General features: G+C 52.0%; 4 protein-coding genes across 4 annotated transcripts; 2 read left to right on the forward strand and 2 right to left on the reverse strand.

Moving 5' to 3' along the window:
* Window positions 1–1,805: 1,805 nt before the first annotated feature.
* On the forward strand, window positions 1,806–6,506 carry Triagg1_1198 (uncharacterized protein; the record flags this gene model as incomplete). The annotated part of the gene is made up of 1 exon (XM_062895241.1): window positions 1,806–6,506. The coding sequence occupies one exon, from the start codon at window positions 1,806–1,808 to the stop codon at window positions 6,504–6,506; it is 4,701 nt and encodes a 1,566-aa protein (XP_062759537.1).
* A 566-nt stretch (window positions 6,507–7,072) lies between these two features.
* Triagg1_1199 (uncharacterized protein) lies at window positions 7,073–8,635 on the forward strand (the record flags this gene model as incomplete). Its single annotated transcript, XM_062895242.1, has 1 exon — window positions 7,073–8,635. One exon carries the CDS (start codon window positions 7,073–7,075, stop codon window positions 8,633–8,635), a length of 1,563 nt encoding a protein of 520 aa, XP_062759538.1.
* Window positions 8,636–9,018: 383 nt separating this feature from the next.
* Window positions 9,019–9,969, reverse strand: Triagg1_1200 (uncharacterized protein; the record flags this gene model as incomplete). Its single annotated transcript, XM_062895245.1, has 2 exons — window positions 9,019–9,762; window positions 9,832–9,969. 2 exons carry the CDS (start codon window positions 9,967–9,969, stop codon window positions 9,019–9,021), a joined length of 882 nt encoding a protein of 293 aa, XP_062759539.1.
* A 922-nt stretch (window positions 9,970–10,891) lies between these two features.
* Window positions 10,892–15,645, reverse strand: Triagg1_1201 (uncharacterized protein; the record flags this gene model as incomplete). Its single annotated transcript, XM_062895246.1, has 4 exons — window positions 10,892–12,220; window positions 12,351–15,028; window positions 15,083–15,383; window positions 15,457–15,645. 4 exons carry the CDS (start codon window positions 15,643–15,645, stop codon window positions 10,892–10,894), a joined length of 4,497 nt encoding a protein of 1,498 aa, XP_062759540.1.
* Between the last annotated feature and the right edge of the window lie 3,056 nt (window positions 15,646–18,701).

The following is an 18,701-nucleotide window of genomic DNA, read 5'->3' on the forward strand; positions in this document are numbered from 1 at the left end:
GCTTACATGTACTCTTCCAGGTAACACCGTCGATCTCATGTTGCCAATATTAACTCGCGCCACGGCGCTCAGCTGCCGCTTTTGATGCTGAAGAGCAGAGCTAGAGCTATACGAAGCCCCAGGCTGATGGAGATGCTTAAACTTCTTGATAGCGTACGCTAAATCATGCATCAAAGACAGAGTTCAGCCTTCTTCACGTCTGCGTGTGGCGTGAAAGCTTTCCCCCGCCTTTTTCTAAATGTTTATTGTGACCAGATCCGAGATCCGTCGGGAAGACGTCACTTTTTCGTTTCTTGTGGACGCTACTAATGGATTCCGTCATTTACACGTTTATCCTCGCCTGACAACTTAGGTACTTACGCAGAGTGCCTAGAGTAGCAAATAGTATAAGCGAACGAGAAGCAACCAGAGTTTAACGCTGCCTCCTCTACCTTGGTATCGCAGAGAGCACTATAAATGCCTGGCCAATCCAATATTTGATACCAGCTACATTCCCGATATCTCCGTGGGCAGTGATTCACGCACAACACAAGTACCTGCAGGTCCTGGGGTGGCTGAGACGTGTATCAAACGTGCGTACCTACGTGTGCCCTTCGTCTTGACTTGCCATTTCTGCCATGTCTTGTGTCGGGTCACGCTCATATTGTGGCACCAGTTGACTACTGTGTGTTGCTTCCATGATTGGCATTGGTTTTGCATATCTTTACACCAAGATAGCATCGTAGTACCTAGTTGATCTAATTACTTTGTTGCCGTAAAGTGTGGTTTGGTTATATTGACCGACATTTGTCTAGGTTGAATCCAGAGTAGACTTACGAGGATACAGCTTCTGTTTTTAGCTTGAACACCAGAGAATCGCATGTTTCAAGCGCTTCCTAGGTCAAGACGTGGATAAATGATGCATGGATATCCTGATTTTGCATCGGCCTTGCTCCAGTGTCGCATCGATCACACCATTGTCGTGCATATTCCCTACTTGTACGCAACCAGGCAGTTCCAGGGTAATGGACCTTCAAATTATTGGTGTTTTTGCCAATCCAGATTAGCAGCCCGCCACACCCCTGAAAGTCCCACAGCGGGTGTTGCGCAGTGGCCAAGCTTTAGCCGCCCAACAGGCGACAAGCGGCCAATCAGCAGACCCAGGCCTGTAGCGCAGACGTCCACAGCCAATCACCTCGCGCATACCCGCTCACACGGCGTCTATTTCATACTTGCAAGCTGCAACTCCACCAACCAATCCGCCAGCCAGAATCGCCATTGAGCTCAAGGCTCCGACAGCGAGCATGCGGAAACGCGCCACACGGGAGCCTTTACCAGGTCAACGAGAGATGGACAGGATCAAGAATGCAATGGAATGGCCAGATTTGGAACCGGGCCGGGGAGGCAGGGTGGAGAAGCTGCTGCTGGCCGGTTCCTGTTGTGCCGCTATTGTCCGCTGATTGTTCTTCTTTATCAATCATTCTGCCTTCACTTTCTTCCTTCTGTTCTATTTTGTACTCAAACAGATCCGATTGTCATCTATAGTTGACTATCGATTGTTGGGTGTTCATTATTGGGATCGGCGTTGTTTTCTGCTTGCTCTCGTTCACGTCACCTCTCTTGTGTTCTCTGTATATCCTGTTTCTTTGTCCCTGATACGTTGACGAGACTTATTTCGCCGTCACCTGCCTGGTGCTTGTGATAGCTATACCTTGATTTTTTCTTAATTTTTATTGCTCTTCAGCGCATCACGACTAATTACGACGTACACCACGACGTCACGATCACGCGTCCGCTCCGAATGCTTGCCCTTTACATCATCTAACATGTCCAACTACGGCAAACTTGCGGAGCCTGTGAATGGCAGCAGGTTGTCATCACGGGCTGCGATACTTCGTCACACCTCCTATACTTCTTCAAAAAGCCACCAAGCGGACGATTGGGAAGACTGGGAAGACGATGATGTTGTTACGCTAATAGATGTCGGCGAAACCCCGTCCGCTGATAACTCCGACAACAAGAAACTTCTCTTCAACAGCGCCTTTTTAGATATGAGCGCAAGCAATTCTGCTGCGAATACCCGCAGCCCATCTCCATTGGAAAGCGACAGCGTATCTGTCAGCTCTGACGAGGACATCACGCCCATCGATGCCGCTGTCCAACCCGGCCTGTTGGCTCCGCCACCTACTCCAGCTTATTTCCTCACGAACCCGCCCAAACACACAAGCGTAAAGTTGTCTATGAGACGCTCAGCTGGCAAGATCAACCGTCCAATATCAAGGAAACCTCCGAAACAGCGGAACGCAAAGCTGGGAATCAAGTTGATCACCGACATGACGAAGCTGAGGCGCCAAAATCACATAGCTGGACAAGCAAAGTCACCCGCAAGGCGAGCCCCAAAGTTTGTTGACGCGGCTGCTCTAAGAGCTCTAGAGGGATCTCCAAACCCGCAGTCCGTTGGAAATTGGAACTGGTTAAATAAAGATGATGCGGGTCGTGTGGCCGATTCCCCGATGCAGGCCGCTCGTTCTCCAGCCGAACAGCTTTCTCCAGAAGACAGGCCGATAGTGATTGGGATTACACTACCCTCCGATGAAGTGACAAGCCGAGGAATCGACCCTCTCACGGCAACAGTCAACAACATTGATACCCCAGGCGGCATGAGAAATCCATATCCCTTTACATTTCAGGCTAGCAACGACAGAGCGAATGCGCCCGCCGAATCTCATCAGCTCATGTCGGTCTGGTCGCCCGATACGCCTGAGACTGCAAGCTCGTTTAGCACAGTTAGATACCCTTCAAGTGTGTACTCGCAAGCATCTATGGCACCAGTCATGGGCTATGGTCCTAGAGATAACGAAGTACCTCCTGTTCCTGCTGTCCCCGACAATTATAAGAGAATGACGGCGGCGCATCAACGTTTCATCGGTCCAGAACGCCGTAGGAACGCGGAAGAGGAAGATGAGTCTGGAACACCATGCACACTGTTTGAAGAGGATGGCATCACTCCTTTGAAATCTCCTGCCAGTAAACTCTCTGCGCTCACTCCTCAGAGCGTGCGTGGCTGGTGGGACCACCACTTGGTCACACCATTTCTAGACAAAAAAATGTCTTTTGCGAGTCGAAGAACGCAGATGGAGTCACCTTTGGATGAAAGAGCCCACCAGATGGCCAGATCTGCGGACAACCAGGGTTCAATGTTGACTCCAAAATACATTGCGAGTCCACAGTCCTGGAAAACCCCAAAGTCCGGGATCGAAGCGAAACAGACCTTCTCGCCCGTGGAAAGGCAAGGGCAACAAGCAAAAGACACAGCTTCTCCCCTTGAAGGCGGCCGTGCTATCTTGGGGCTGTCAATGTTGGAAAGGGAGCAGAGTCCATCCGAGTCTTCTCCTGGAGGCCCCATGCCGACAAGTGTCAAAGGAAAGGGCCCGGAAAACCAATTGTACAGTGATGGATTTGGAAATTCTGATATCCTGATTACATTTGAGGCAGATGAGGAATTGAAGCCGTTGGATAAGCCTAACACGGTGGGCGAGAGCTCAACGCTTACATCCAAGTCCAGTGTTCACCAGCAAATGTCCTCCGAGAGTCGTGATGTGACTTCCCTGGAAACGTCAATTTCCAAAGAAGTCCACAGATATGACTTCACCTCTACCTCTATCGAATTAAAGGAGCACAAAACCTCATCAGCCGCCTCATCAACTGACCATCAGCCGAAACATGCCTCGAAACGCGATCTCACCCCTCCACCCAGGCCTCAATGGAAGGAAACCCAGACCCCAATTATCAGGATGCCGACACCTCGCCAGACTCCACCGCCAAGGGAGGTAGTGGTACGAGAAGCTGAACGACCCATCGTGGTCCATATTGAGATTAATACCGGGGAACAGAAGCAGAAGTTTGTTGTTGATCGTGTAGCGGTGGACTCGACGCCTACCATAAGGATTCCTACTCCCCGGCGGACGCCATCACCCCGCGGAAATGTCTCTAGGGCTGAGGTTGTAGCTGAATCGGTACGGGGTGATTTGAAGCACGATAGCTCAGATACCCGTGAGATGGTCCACGGCCTGGGGATAACCAACTTGGCAGCGCGTAATCCCCCTTCTTCTTCCCCAGAGAAACAGGCCGGGGATGGTATCAAATACCAAGCGGTCTTCCCGCCGGACCATCATTTGAATACCCAGTTCTCCCCGAGAGAAGCAAGGGAGGCGCCCAATCTAGCTACGTCGGCGATGTCAACAACGACAAGAAAGGCTGTAGCGTCGACCACGACATCGACCACAGCGTCAACCAAGTCAACAAAGACGTTGCCAATTGCAGCGCCAATCGCGGCAGCGGCACCCATCGCTGCTGTAGCACTCATAGCAGCAAAGCCAATCTTGTCTGCCGCAGCAACGAGAGAACCAGCGGCACCTTCACGAGCAGCTAGTCAAGAGTCTGATGTGGTCGCCACATCCCTCTCTCGCACAAGTACCATGTCCTCACAAGATGCACACCGCATCGAACAAGCTCAAAGATCTACAAGGGAAGCCCACAACACTACCAGCAAGGCTACGGCCTCGATGCGAACGGGAGATGTCTCCCTTTCCTCCCGTAATTTTGAGGGTGCCTCGACCGATATATCCCGATCAGCAGGAATTCAGCGATCAGAACACAGTCGAGAGACACAAGGATCTACTGTGGCCCAATCAAATCACAACTCAGAGCAACAGAGTAGGTTCTCCGTATCACCAACCTCATCGAAATCGCCTGCCATGGAGAGAGGCTCGCGAACGGCGCCGCGACATGTCCGTGCTGCAAGCAACTTTGTGTCGTCGGTGCTGTCTCGGCAGCGCTCTCCCGTTGATCAACGCCGCGGCGGCGGTGACGCTCGCTCTGTACAGCCGATCGAGATCATGCTAGAAGAGCAAAGAGGCCCCGGGCCTATGCCAGCAAGTCCAGAGAGAGCATATCTGACAATCAATGAAACTCACCCCGATAGTGGGCATTGGGCAAGAGTCGGATCTCCCGTTTTGGAGCACGGATACGCAGAGCCTCTACCTGCTCGCCCTGTTGGAACATCTCTATCCCAGTCGCATGCCGACCAACTGTCAGGCAAAGAGTACAAAATTGAGCGGAAACGGCGACGACACGAGAAGGAAGAAATGGCGGCAAGGCGAGCAGGTGGCTTCTGGAGAGGCCGAGGTTGCATGCCAAAGAAGGGCTGTTTTGGCCGCCCTGGGCCTGAGGGACGTAAAAAGAGAAGAATTTGGCTGTGTATCATTTGCATTCTTTTACTCCTCATCATTATTTTGGCTGTTGTATTGGGCGTCGTCCTTGGAAGGCATCACGGATCGGGTAACAAAACCGAAACGTCTGGACAGGACCCGCCGCCCTCGACATCATCCCCGACGCCCTCAGCTCCGATACTACCCTCGTCGATATGGGTTAATCTCACGGACTATCCCGCCATGCCAACGGGGGTGCTGACCTTTGTTGGCCCGAACAACACTATCGCCAAGAGCGACTGCACTGAGCCATCGACCCTCTGGAGCTGTTCTTTGCCGAAAGATTCCCAGGCGTCTGTCTTGCCCTTTCAGCCAAATCAACCAACCCTTATCTTCCAAATTCAGTGGGATAACAGTACAAAGAGGGGCTGGAACATTCCCAACGGCACCCCGCCAACAGCTATTTCTCAAAGAGACACGAGCGACGGTAACTCTTCAATTGATGGATTCAATCCAGACCCTAGCCCGCCGACTTTCCAAGAGATGTGGTTCTTGGGCGAGACTACCGATAATATCCAGTCCAGTCAAAAGGCAGGAGAGCCGACGCCCTTTTTCATCAGCATCCTTGAGTCGTTGAATGACACGGTCAAGTCGCCAACTCTGAGTCGACGAGCTACTACTGCTGCGGACGCCAACATTTCGGACATCATTTTCCCGCCGGACTTGCAGGAAGATGGCACACCTGCGCCTGCTGTGATGCTCCCTAATCCGGTTCAACAGCCTGTTCGATTGTTTGACCGCGGCTTGCCGACCGAGCATTATGGGTTTTACACATACTTCCAACGAACTATCTTCCTCAAGTCTGTCACGGTTCTGAATGGCTCGAGCCAAGGGAACGTGCCGGTGGATGAAGATGGTGGCAGCAGCGAAACCGAGGCCAACCACCTCGTCACTTGGGCCGAGACACGTATGCTTGTGCAAGTTTGGACGCGGAAACTGAACAGCACAGCGTCGTTGCTGACGGCGGATGGTACCAAGGGAATTGATAACTCCACCGAGCTCATTAAGCCTGGGACAATGCCATATCCGGTGACTGTGACTCTGGACACCCATGGCGGCGATCCCAACCACAAAGTCGTCTGGGAGTGGCCCATGGACGACCGTCAAAAGCTGAATACCAGTGCTCCAGATCTATTGGTCAACAAGATGGATGCTGGAGGGACATGGATCAACCACAGGGGCACCGGAAATGCCAAGTTTGGAGGATTCGATGGAGGCACTGGAGGTTGCAAGTGCGAATGGGTGAATTGGGAATGAAGCAGCCTATAACGACGACACTATGGACATGTGTATATGAACCAATGGCTTTCTTTCTTTCTTTCTTTCTTTCTTTCTCTCTATTTTCTTTCCTCTTTTCATTAATGTATTCTAATGGGGGACCATGTGATGAAAATGGGTTGGATATATGGAATATTTGCGCGTTGAGTTTAAAAAATGCATTAGAATGGCGTTGCTCATTTGAAGAGCCTTTAGTTATCGGATACAATAGTATAGAAAATAAATTGTGACTGCACATGAAAATTTGGTGCTGAACAGTAACATGATGATATTGTGTAAATGAATGTCGAAGTGGGATTTCCAGCAGAGAACAGCGGAGCCCCACCGCCCCGGGCTCCGTGGTGGAAAAAAAGAATGTTCTGCCGGGACGGATCCGAAATCCAACGTCTGCTAGATGCACCAACTTTCAACCTAAACTCCAAGTTTTCTCTTTATCGATGTTTATTAAAAAATTACATATTTAAGGTACATACTCGGGGGGCGCCTACAAGAGAGAGAGAGAGAGAGAGAGAGAGAGAGAGAGAGAGAGAGAGAGAGAGAGAGAGATGCTCCCACCAAGATGCCATCCCACGGCTTTCCCCCACCGGCTCACTTTACACGGCGTCTCAATCCTCAGCCGCTCCGTCTATGCCTCTAGGACCAGGACGAAACAGCGCTCTCTGGTCACTCTGGCGATTGAAACGTCGTGCGATGACACGGCGGTGGCGGTACTCGAGAAGTCGGCGGGAGGGAGGACGAGGCTGCTCTTCAATGAGCGGGTTTCGTCGGATAACCGGGCGTTCAAGGGGATCCATCCGATGGTGACGGTGGAGGGACACAATACTGCCCTGGGGCCGCTGGTGAAGAGAGCGTTGGAGAGTTTGAGGGAGAGTGAGGACGCCGTTGATGATGCTGGTGTTGGCTCTGGTTCTTCTAGAGTGGCGAGCAAAGGGAGCAGCAGCAGCGTCGTTGTGACGGATGACAAGAGGCGGAAGAAGAAGAAGAAGAAGATTAGGGTGCCGGACTTTGTTTGCGCTACGCGCGGGCCGGGCATCATGACCAACTTGTCGGTGGGATTGAACGTTGCAAAGGGGCTGGCGCTGGCGTGGGAGGTTCCCTTTGTGGGCGTTCATCACATGCAGGCGCATGCCTTGACGCCGCGCCTGGTTGACGCTTTGGAGATTGATCAAGGGGGACAAGAGATGCTATCAACATCAACATCAACATCACCGTCACCCTCGCCAACATTCCCCTTCCTCTCCCTCCTCGTCTCCGGCGGCCACACCCAGCTCATCCTCTCCACCACCCTCACAAACCACCGCATCCTCGCCACAACAGGCGACATCGCCATCGGCAACCTCCTCGACCAAACCGCCCGCGTCATCCTCCCGCCCGCCCTCCTCGAGTCCAGCCCGGACGTCTCGTACGGCCGCCTGCTCGAGGCCTTTGCTTTCCCCCCCGGGGCAGACACGCCGGCTGACTACGACGCCTTCTTCACGCCGGCCGCTTCTCGACAGGACGAGATTCAGGAGGTTCCGTCTGGGTATGGGTGGGCTGTTCCGCTGCCGTTTCGTAATTCGAGGAAGCTTGCGTACTCGTTTTCTAGCATCCATTCGCATGTTCACAACATTGCCGCCGCCGCAAACAACCGCAACACCACCAACGACGTTTGTGAAAATGCTCTCGACTCCTCCTCTGACAACATGCCCCTCGAAGAACGCCGCGCCCTCGCCCGCCACACCCTCCGCGCCGCCTTCCAGCACCTCGCCAGCCGCCTCATCCTCGCCCTCCAAGACTCGCCCTCTCTCCAGCCCTCCTCATCCTCATCCTCCTCCCCCGAAAACGAAGCAATCAGAACCATTGTCGTGGCCGGCGGCGTCGCAAGCAACCGCTTCCTCATGCACGTCCTGCGCATGACTCTCGCCGCGAGGGGCTTCGCCCACATGCATATCGTCTCCCCGCCCCTGGCGCTGTGCACCGACAACGCCGCCATGATTGCCTGGGCCGGCATGGAGATGTTCGAGGCGGGATACAGGACCGAGCTGTCCGTGCGGCCGATTGCAAAGTGGCCCATGGATCCGGATGTTGGGGGCGGGATTCTGGGCGCTGGCGGGTGGACGAGAGAGTGAGGAGGAGTAAAGTAGTTGGCTCTTTGTGTCAAATGAGAAACGAGCTACTTGTTTGAGATGATGGTGATGATACCCCTTGCGCTGAGGTGTTGAAAGTTGGATATATATAGCCTGTATGCGTGTTTCCCTTTGTTCTATATTCTGTACGATACGAGTTATATGGTGGCTATGCATATATTAGACAGAATTAACGCTCTAGCCATATCCCCATCATACTTTGAGCTTTCTTTCTTTTTTGAGTTGAGGACAGAAAATCATTTGTTTCTTGTTGATCTACTACTTTCTTCATCTTCTCTCATCACTGCAATACAAAGATTCATCGGGTCCCATTCAATTCTTATTCTCATGCTTTAAAATTAAAAACCCCCCATCTCTCACTACTTCTACGCCAGCGCGCTCGTGACGTTTGAAAACTCGCCCTTTTCCAGCTTCGTCTCCCAAAAGATGGGATTCGTGTCGAGGAAGCCGTGCTTGACCCAGCCCTGCTCCTTGACGTGGTACAGGTTGATGTATCCACCAGAGTACGCATCACGGTGCGTCGCGGCCAGGATACTCCGCTTGCCAAGCTCCAAGGCCTCCTCGTCGGTCAAATCATACTTGTACTCGGAATCCAACACGCCATAGGCAAACGTCTGTCCACTGCCCACGCAGAACAGGTTGCCCGACAGCCGCGTGCCGTCGCTGTCGACGTAGTACAGGGCCGGGCCCTCCTCCTTGGTGACGCCGGCGCACATGGTGCCCATGCTGAGGCCCATGCCCTTGTAGCTATAGATGAGGTTGGCCAGGATCTTGCTGGCGGCGGCGACGCTGATGCGGCGCTTGTGGCGAAGCTCGTGGAGGCGGCACTGCATGCCCAGCCAGGCCAGCCAGTACTGGCAGTCTGCGGCGCCGCCGGCCATGGTTCCCAGCAGCACGCTGTTGATCTCAATCACCTTCTTGACCGTCTGTGAGGCGATCCAGTTGCCGGCCGTGGCTCGCGAATCAGTGGCCACGATGATGCCGCCCTGGAAGCGGAAGGCAAGCGTCGTCGTTCCGTGGGCAATCTTGATGGGGCAGTCGGGGTTGGAGCGGTCGTCGGTGGCAGCGCGGAGCCATGCAGAGGGCTGGAAAGCATCAAGGGTCAGCTCCTACTCGTCATTGTCACACACAGAAGCCATATCACCGAAGCTATGGCTAGTAGAAACCAACAAACGTACCTGGGCAATGGGCGGCATGGCAAAGTTGAGCGACAAGTGATCGGCTGGGTTCATCAGCTCATTGCTGAGCTCGTCATCCTCGAGAGGCTCGTTCTGCGAAAACGCCGGCCGGCTGTACTTGGCCACGAGAGAATCCATCGTGCCGTGTCTGCGAAGAGAAGAAGACGGTAGTGGTTTATGTGCGATGTGATGCTTAGAAAAGACCCCTCCAGGCCACAAGTCGAGATCAAATCAGATCAAATCAAATCAATGCCCTCAGTTCCGCTGCGAGCAAATTCCGCGGACTCTTGCAGGCTGAGGCAGAATTCCAAAAGGGTGCAGCCCGCAGTTGTCGAGCTGGCGATTGTGATATTTGGCGGTTCGTGGTTGAGAATTGAAAGGCCAAAAGACGCCCCTCGTTCCGAGTACCTCTAGAGTACCAGGTCAGGCAGCTTCCGTATCGCGCGTCACTGCTCTCTTTCGAGCAACATGAGCTTCTGATTGGCCATTATCTCGAGCGTGCTGACTAAGTTACTCACAGTGATTTTTTTGGCGGCCTTGTTGCCTGACGACTTAGTCCATCGGCAAACAACGACAGTCTACAAGTACCTATGCATGGTTGAACGATAATAGATGCTGAATAAAAAAAAAAGAAAGAAAAAAAAGAGAACATTGAATCAAAAACTTCAGATGCGATTACTGGGACTGACTATCCAAAATTAAAATAGATAAAATAAAATGAATTCGCTGTCCCATTTGACCTCGCCTGACCCGCACTGCTTATATACATATACATTGAATCCCCATACCGATTCCCCCCATTCATCACCTCAGACTCCAGGCAGATAGACTATAACAAATAATACAGAGCTGCAATTTCATAAAGAAAAAGAGTCGAAACAAAACGACAAGAAGCAAGCGAACAGTTGAAGCCGACGTAGAGAGCGAAGATACGGCTGTGACATTGCGTTGGAAGCAACTTGTAAAGCAAATACAGATAACTCGGTCCCAAATGGAGACCCATGAGAGCCTTGGGAGGAACTGGAAGGATTAAATCAAGCTTCGTTGCCAAAAGGTTAGCTCAAGGATTTGGCGTTGGGTCCCGACTCCGCGCCTCTCGCTTGCTCAGAAAGCCCCGTCGTGAGAAAGACTTGGGGCTGTCGGGATATTTCTCCTCCGCAGGTTGGAAAGAGCTCTTGACTGTCACCGTGCCGGTGCCAACGGTGAGATCCTTTGCACCTGCGCTACCAGTCTCGTCAACAAAGTAGAAATGCTCTCCTAGACCATCATCGCTGCCAAACAGATGTTCGCCCCTAGCCTCAATCTTGAACTGTGCATCAGGAGTGCAGCTGAAGCGGAACGTCTCGTCAAAGGCCCACTGCCCCGTGGGCGACTTGTAGTGCTTCGTTTTGCCAACAATCTTCTCCCTTGGAGAGATCTGTGTGATGAGGATGTACAGGTCCGTGGACTGAGAATACCCAGAAGCGCCAACAACAGTAAACGTTGCTGTTCCGGTGGGAGTTCCAAAGCCCATGGCGCTGTGCACCGAAGAGCTGCCGAAGCTCCTGGTTCTGTTATGACCAGAACCCTCGGGTGTCAGATGCGGAGGGACATCCCGAGAGCTATCCACGGCGCTGGTTGTTGGCCTGGTGCTGGGGTTGGAGTTGCTGTTGCGGACGGCGAAATCACTGCCGTTGGTAATGATGCTTGGTACTGTAGGCACCTCTGTGAGCTCCGACAACGAGCCGTTAGGGTCATCTCGATCCTTTTTACCGAGGATGCCGCGCTTCAAGAACGAGGCGCCCCTGCCCACGCCGTGACCTACGGCGGTGGCTCCCTTGAACGGCACTCCGGCTACTCCAGTAACGATGCGAGAGGTGCCGCCAAAGGTGCCCTGGAATGTTGATGTGCCTTGTCTGGCGCGAGTAACGTAATCGGGACGGAAAACCATTCGGAGTTTAATGCTTCCCGACTTGCCATCCAGCGGGAAGCTCTGCTCCATCGCCTTGAAAGGCTGGAGATTGTCCAGTCTGATGACGGTGGCGCCCAGGAAATCAGGCTTGTCCGCAAAGTCGTAATCGTAGACGTTGCAAACAAACTGGGCCGCTGTCCTCGATGGCACAGAGACCTCGAAGAACTCGTTCCATACTGGCGACAACGTCTTTTTCTGCACCTTGGTCTTGTATACTTCCACATCGTTCAGCTCGAACTTGCAGTAAGGGTCGCTCTTTCCGTTCCTGTCGGCCGATGGCAAGTCTGTGCCGCTCAAGACATCGACACGGAGGTTGCCCATGTTGTTGATGCTCTCGCTGGGGTCCAGATCCATCTTGAGGGGGATATACTTGAGGCTAACCTTGACCCAGCTGGACTTGCCATCATCGCTCTTGAGCTTCAATGTTGTGGGGTTGTTCTGTATATGATGTCAACACATTTTTCTACACAGTATATTGTGATCATGGTCAAGGGGATGAGAATAGGGAGTACACGAGTGAAACATCCATCTGAGTGGGACAAAGGCACAACGCATTGCTTCGACTTACCAGACATTGCTTCAAAGTCTCCAACGTATTGCCAGACAAGTACGCCAGAGTATCCTCAGCATCATCGCCCTTCTTTCGCGCCTTGATCGTCAAACGAGAAAAGTCGAGCTCCCGGATGATGCAGTCGCCAATCTCGTCAAACTTGTGCGACTTTGATGGTACTATTGTGGATGTATAGGACGGGTAGGCCATGTCGTCTACGTAAATCTCCAGTTGGCTATCCCTCTCGGGCATCTCCGATTCCAATAGTCTGAAGATGAGAACGCCACTCTCATATCTAAGCAACTCTTCGGGGCTGAGCCGTATCTTGGGCGGTCCTTTCTTCTCTACCGACATCGACGACCTCATCGACGCCGGCGAGATCGGCCGGCCATCCTCTCCTGTAGCAGCGCTCAATTTAGCCGTATCGACCGATTTCCTGGACACATCGACTGATTTTCTGGATGCGTCGAGAGATGCCTTTGGTGCAGATTTAGAGGCGGAGCTTAGTGGTCTGTCGATGGAGGCTCTGGGCTCCGAGCCATTTTCTTCAGCAGCAGCTTCTGCCGCTTCCTCCTCCTCCTCCTCTGGATCGGCGATGTTGAGGCAGGGATAAAACGCAACGGTGTAAGTCAGTGTACCTTTGGAAATGCCCTTTCCGTGAATGCGAAGTTCACTTTGGAAAACGCGCTTTGTGTCATGCACGAGATACTCGCCAAGTTCATCTTGCTGAATATAATCCGCTGCAGAAACTTCACACAATCCGAGGGAACGATCCTTGCCAACCTTCTCCTCATCCATTACCTCAAGAGTGAGTCTGTCTCGAGCGGAATGAACAGGAACGTAGAGAACTTCATCCCATACAGGATTCAGGTCATTCTTGAAAGTTACCGTTCGCGCCTTGTCAATACCAGAAAGAAGAACTCGGACATATGGGTCGGATTTGCCAAAAGCTTCAAAGTTACGGAGATCATTTGCTTTCTGGAAGTGAAGCCTCATGACGCCAATTGGTGTGATGTAGCCACCGGTGCCAGCTACACCTGAAATGGCCACTGGCTTCCACTGCGCCATCATCTTGACGCGGCCGGTTTGAGCGCCTGCGAGGTGATACCATTCTTTACCTTGTTCCATGCATTCCAGTAGGTCATCGAGCTTAATTTGATATTTTCCGAGAGTCAAGTCAGAGGCAAGGTCTCGGTCATCCTTGATAGTAACGCCAAGTTTTGCCCTCTTGCGATCCGTGATGAGAATTTCCTTGGAACCATTGTCCCAGATGGGGTTGTTGACTCGCTTAAGCTTCTTTGTCTGGTGGATGACCTTACCATTGAGGAACATGACGGCATAGGGGTTGAGAAGGCCGACGAGACTTTTGGTACCGTCCAAGTCTTTGGCCTGCTCGACAGTGAAGCGCAGAATACCCTGGTTGGAGACCGGAGGAGGCTCCACTTTACCGTCTTCACCTTTCAGGCCTTCGAGGACTGGGAAGAAACGAAGGTCGCAAGAGACCACACCACGGTTTTTGCCGGCAGCGAGAACCTCGAGACGCTCGTTTTCGTATACGTGAAGTTCCTCAATTCTCTCCAAGGGAAAAGAAGCCACACCCAATTCTTTGGACTTGCGGAAGCCATTCTTGTCGAAGACCTGAATGTCTAGAGTGTCGTTGAAAGAAGTAACAATGATATAATGGGTCTCATTCCATCTTGGGTTGGGATTATCGTCGATAGTTTTGGTTCGTGCAAGTTCTTGGCGGCGGTTCAACGTCAGAACGGCAAAAGGATCAACGGTGCCCGCAAAGTTATCGGTATTCTTGAGGTTGTGCGCTCCGTGGAGTGTCACAACGAGCACACCGATGGCCTGGTCGACGGGTGATCCCGCAAGCATCTTGGCGACTTCAATAGGGAAGACATGAGGAGCATACATCATGGGCGCTAGGTTGCCATGGATCTGTTCCAAGATGAATTTTTCCAGACCCGGAATGAAATTGATATCAAAGCCAAAGCTCTCACCACCGAGGGGCTTGCAAACATAGTCAATGGTTGGCTGCTCGAGGAAACACATTTCAATCTTCTCGACGTGGGGGAAAGGAATCTGCAGTTTGATATTGAGTCGCATGATGCCCGAGAAGGCCATATCCTCGACAATGACGTCAAGGCCTTTACTGATCATGGCCTTTCCGACTCGGATTTCCAGCACGACCTTGGGGTTGATCTTGTTCTTGATCTGCTTTTTAGTCATATCGGTAGTGTCATTGGGCGTGAAGCTGAATTTCCAGTCCATTCTAACAATGTCGTCTCCCACATTGGGGTACGTCTTCACATGCTCCATGCGGGGGGGCTTAGTACCCAGCGTGAAGGTCTTGAGTTTGAGACTGTCCAAAAAGGCCGGTGTCGCAGAGGATAGCACTTGGTCGACAGTGTTGACGATGGTCTGGGCGAGAACGGGCTGGTAGATGGGCCAAAACTTGACCATGAACGAATTGATCCACTCAAGAGATTCATGATCAGCCTCGAGCCTCTTGAGGGCCATCTCTCGGGTGATGTCATCACGAAAGTTCCGGCGCACTCGTCGCAAGGAAGTCCGATAGTAGGTGCCGCAGATTGCCATGACCATGATTACCCAGCCGAGACCGCCACCGAGAACCGCTACAAGCCATGAGGCAATACAGGCGAAAATAATAACGCCGGTGTTGTGGTACCAATCTGTTTATGCGTGTAAGATAGCGCCATTGCTTTTATCGGGCCTGTGAAACCTACCTCCAAACAGATGATCCGGCAGCTGGCTTTCAACCCATGTAGTGTGATCGAGCAGGCTCTCAGCCTCAAGCGCGCTCTCAACAGGCCATCCAATCTGAGGAGCCCAGCCAGTTCGCGAGTACGGGACCTCGGGAGCATCCCCATTGGCTAGGGGTTTGCTTTGTTCATCCTTGCCCACTTCGATAACACCTTCTTTTGTCGGTTCTGGGAGTTCTTCATCCGGGCCAGTGCCGTCGTCGACATCAGTTGCGATGGCCGTAGCCTTATTCCGTCTTAGATGTTGAAGTTCGGGAGGGATAGCCTGGAATGGAGATGCAACGTCAGCATTCATCTGTCTATATGTATACGACTTGAGAAAGGGGGTCGCATCGTACGGCAGCGACTTGAGAACGCTTTTCCTCTATAGTAGCATTGGGGTCGAAGTGGAAGGCGGGAGCACCAGCATCTCTGGCTTGATCGACCATGAGCCTTTCAGCGTCGTCAGCCGAAACCAGAGTCTGGGGGTCTTGAGCAGCCTCGATGGCCCCCTGCAGCTTGAGTTCGCGCGCCTCCTGGGCCGACATGATGGCCAGCTATGGGCGCTGTTGCAACTATTGCTCGTGTGCACCAACTGGGCCGTTCAATTGATCGGGTTGCTTTGCGATAACGTCATTCAGAAGTCCGGCAGCTTATGGAGGGGCAGTGGCCAGATATGTGTCAAAAGCAACCGAGCTGGGCCACGATTGATTGATGAAAAGGGGAAGCAGGAAAGAGAAAAAAGGGAAACGGATCTCTATGGATATGTATTTTATTTTACGGTCAGCACGATTGTGTCCAAGCCAAGGCCCGCTTGAACTGATCGGGGCTATCAAAGGGAAGAAAGAACAAGGCTGGACGATGTCGGAAATCGAAGCAATGGCCCAAGGGGAAAAGAGGACAGCTAGTGGCAGAAGATCACACCTTTTGGGTTTCTGGACAAAGCCACAAACTAATGCACGTGTGGCTCGGCACCAAGGCGCGAAAAGCTGGAAACGAGAAGGAAAAGACAGTCAATCAAAGAAGTGGTGGGTGGAGCTGACGACGAGTCGATTGTCCGTGGCGCAGAGACGATTATCATCAAAAAAACAGGTGTGTACGACAAGCGGTACCTCGTTCGTGTGTACGGATTGCAGCGTGCGTACATGTACTCTGTGTCTAAGCTCAGCGCGGCAGGGTGCTACAGGTCTGCCAGACAGGAGCTACAGTGGAGCTAGGTGGTGAGCTTGGCTGCTGGACCCCACTGCAGCTTTGCTGGCTCTCCCCTGCACTGCTGAAAGCGTGGCGACGACGTAATTGTCGGTTGCTAGCGCGGGCCGGGCAGGGCAAGGGAACATGGAATGGCCACTCCCAGCCGGTGCGATTGGCGCCTGCTTAGGGGGGGCCGCTGCAGCTGGAGGTTTTAGCGCCTGGCTTTGGAAGGGGTGTCGTGCTGCGGGATGCTCTAGAGCCTGTGGTGGCCCCATCCCAGCGGTGGTTAAGCGCTATCGTGGCCGTTAACAGCCCGTGGAAATCCGGCAGCAGGAGGCCTCGACTATTTTCTATTCTGCCGTGCGCTCTGCATGCATCTATGGATCCCTTGATGCCTCTCCATGCATCATGAAGACTGCGAGTGAGCGCTTGTCAGCATGGAAACTTTCCCACTCCACCGTCGGGTACGGCTGCGTGACGAAGCGGCACGTCTTGGTCGGGTAACATGTGAGTGCAGTGCAGAATTCCATCAGCAAGGGGGGCACCAAAGAAAAGGAGACGGCATTGATGCCAAGTATATGTAATCTCAGGCAGCAAAAAAAAAACCTACATATCCATGGATGGCAAATAAGGATGCTTAAGATTGGTGCCACCGTGCAGCAAGCATCTCGCCTGCCATGGCTGCTTGCAGATGGTGGCACTTTTTGAAGAAAGGCCGCAATCGTCGGTTCTTGTGGGGCGAGATGGGAGTAAAAGGGTCAATGAAATCAAATCTCATTTCGGATCGAAATATCCGCGGGCCTGCAGCACTAGAACTGCTAAAGAAGTCTTGCTTGTGGAGAACCTCCTTGGCCGCCATCCACTGTCATCTCTTCAACTGAGGGAGCAGTTTGGCAGTATAGTAAACCGTTGTCTAGCCGAGGTCTCGGTATAGGAGTATGACATTGATGGAGTATAATAGGTAGCTCGTGGTTGAACCACGATGGGCAAGCAGGCTGAGTAGGCCACATGTCATGTACCCAACACTGACCATCCAGTGTGCTGTGCTTGTAGAATTTGAGTACAATAATCTGCAACACATGTGCTCTGCAAATAACAAAACATATTGACGTAATTGAGCCTTTGACGCACCCTTATCTGATACGGTATCATCAAGTACGAGTAGCCTGTGATATGGAAGACCCAATCTTCCTTAGACAGGGTGCGAGGACAACCTCAACCGGTATCCTTAAAGGTCTTTGGATATAGTATTGTTCCACTCAATCGAATGGCAATAGACAAATCAATCGCTTCACATCGTCCATGTGAACACGCCACTTCTCTCGCAGCAACCCTAACATCCGCTGAATCACTCGACTAGCCAAAACTCCATGCAACCACTGAGGTTCCGTAGATCAAACAAGCAAACAGGGATGCGACACTCGTTCCTCGTCACTAAACCACCTTCGTCCCTAGCGTCACAGGCCCCGATCGCTCGGGCTCTGGATATTTGGGAGATCTACATGGGATGAAGTCATTGCTAGAAATCTTTTCTTCAATGGAAGGCAAGAGAAGAATCTTTCATCTTTCCCCATCTGCCCCATACTTTGGAGATGGGCGAACACGAGCGTGCTAGAATGATGATCTACAAATATTGGAAGGACAACAAAGTTACACCATTCTGCAGCAAGATTGTGGTGATTAGAGTGATACATGTAATATACAAACACGAGGCCTCGTGGTGCAAAGCAACACGTCACCTCAAACACTGCTGTTTCAAGCTGTCAAAAATCAAGCCCCGGACATGCGAGCTGCCGTGTCTGCAATTGCGGGGTAATATATGCCCATATGTTCTACACCCAAAGAACCGGTGCGGCTGTACGACATTTAGAATCCTGGTTTGTTGATCGTCGTTGGCAGGCTTTGCCTTTGGACGAATAGTATCACGGCATCCCGAATGCTAATGCGCAAGCACTTCCGCATGTGATACCAAGATTACCGGTTTCTTACCTATTCACTGCCACCACCTAGGTCTACATGTGAACACACATTTAATGGATACGAGCGATTAAAGCACTGCCAGATGCCCAAGAAGATGCCGGTGACAACAAATTTTGCATTGTAGACAGAAAGGGAAGAAGAGAGTTCTGTGCATTAATTTCAAACGCTACCATACATGTCTGAAATTCGTTAAATTCGCTTCAGCTAATCCGAGACTGTTAATTGCCAGCAGCTCCATTTGGCCTGTAGTCTGTATGCTGTACGAAACAAGTGATATCATCAAAAGGAGGGGAATCCGGTATATGCCTGGGCAAGCAAGCTGTAAAATCTTTCAAATCTCTTCCCAAGTGCGCCGAGTTACTCCAATATGCAAACGAACGGATCTGTAAAACAACAACCAAAATGACCAGCCGTCCGCCGCCTAATCTTCCAT

This window comes from Trichoderma aggressivum (genome assembly GCF_033847375.1).
Source record: "Trichoderma aggressivum f. europaeum strain CBS 100526 chromosome Unknown scaffold_003, whole genome shotgun sequence".
Lineage (NCBI taxonomy): Eukaryota > Fungi > Ascomycota > Sordariomycetes > Hypocreales > Hypocreaceae > Trichoderma > Trichoderma aggressivum.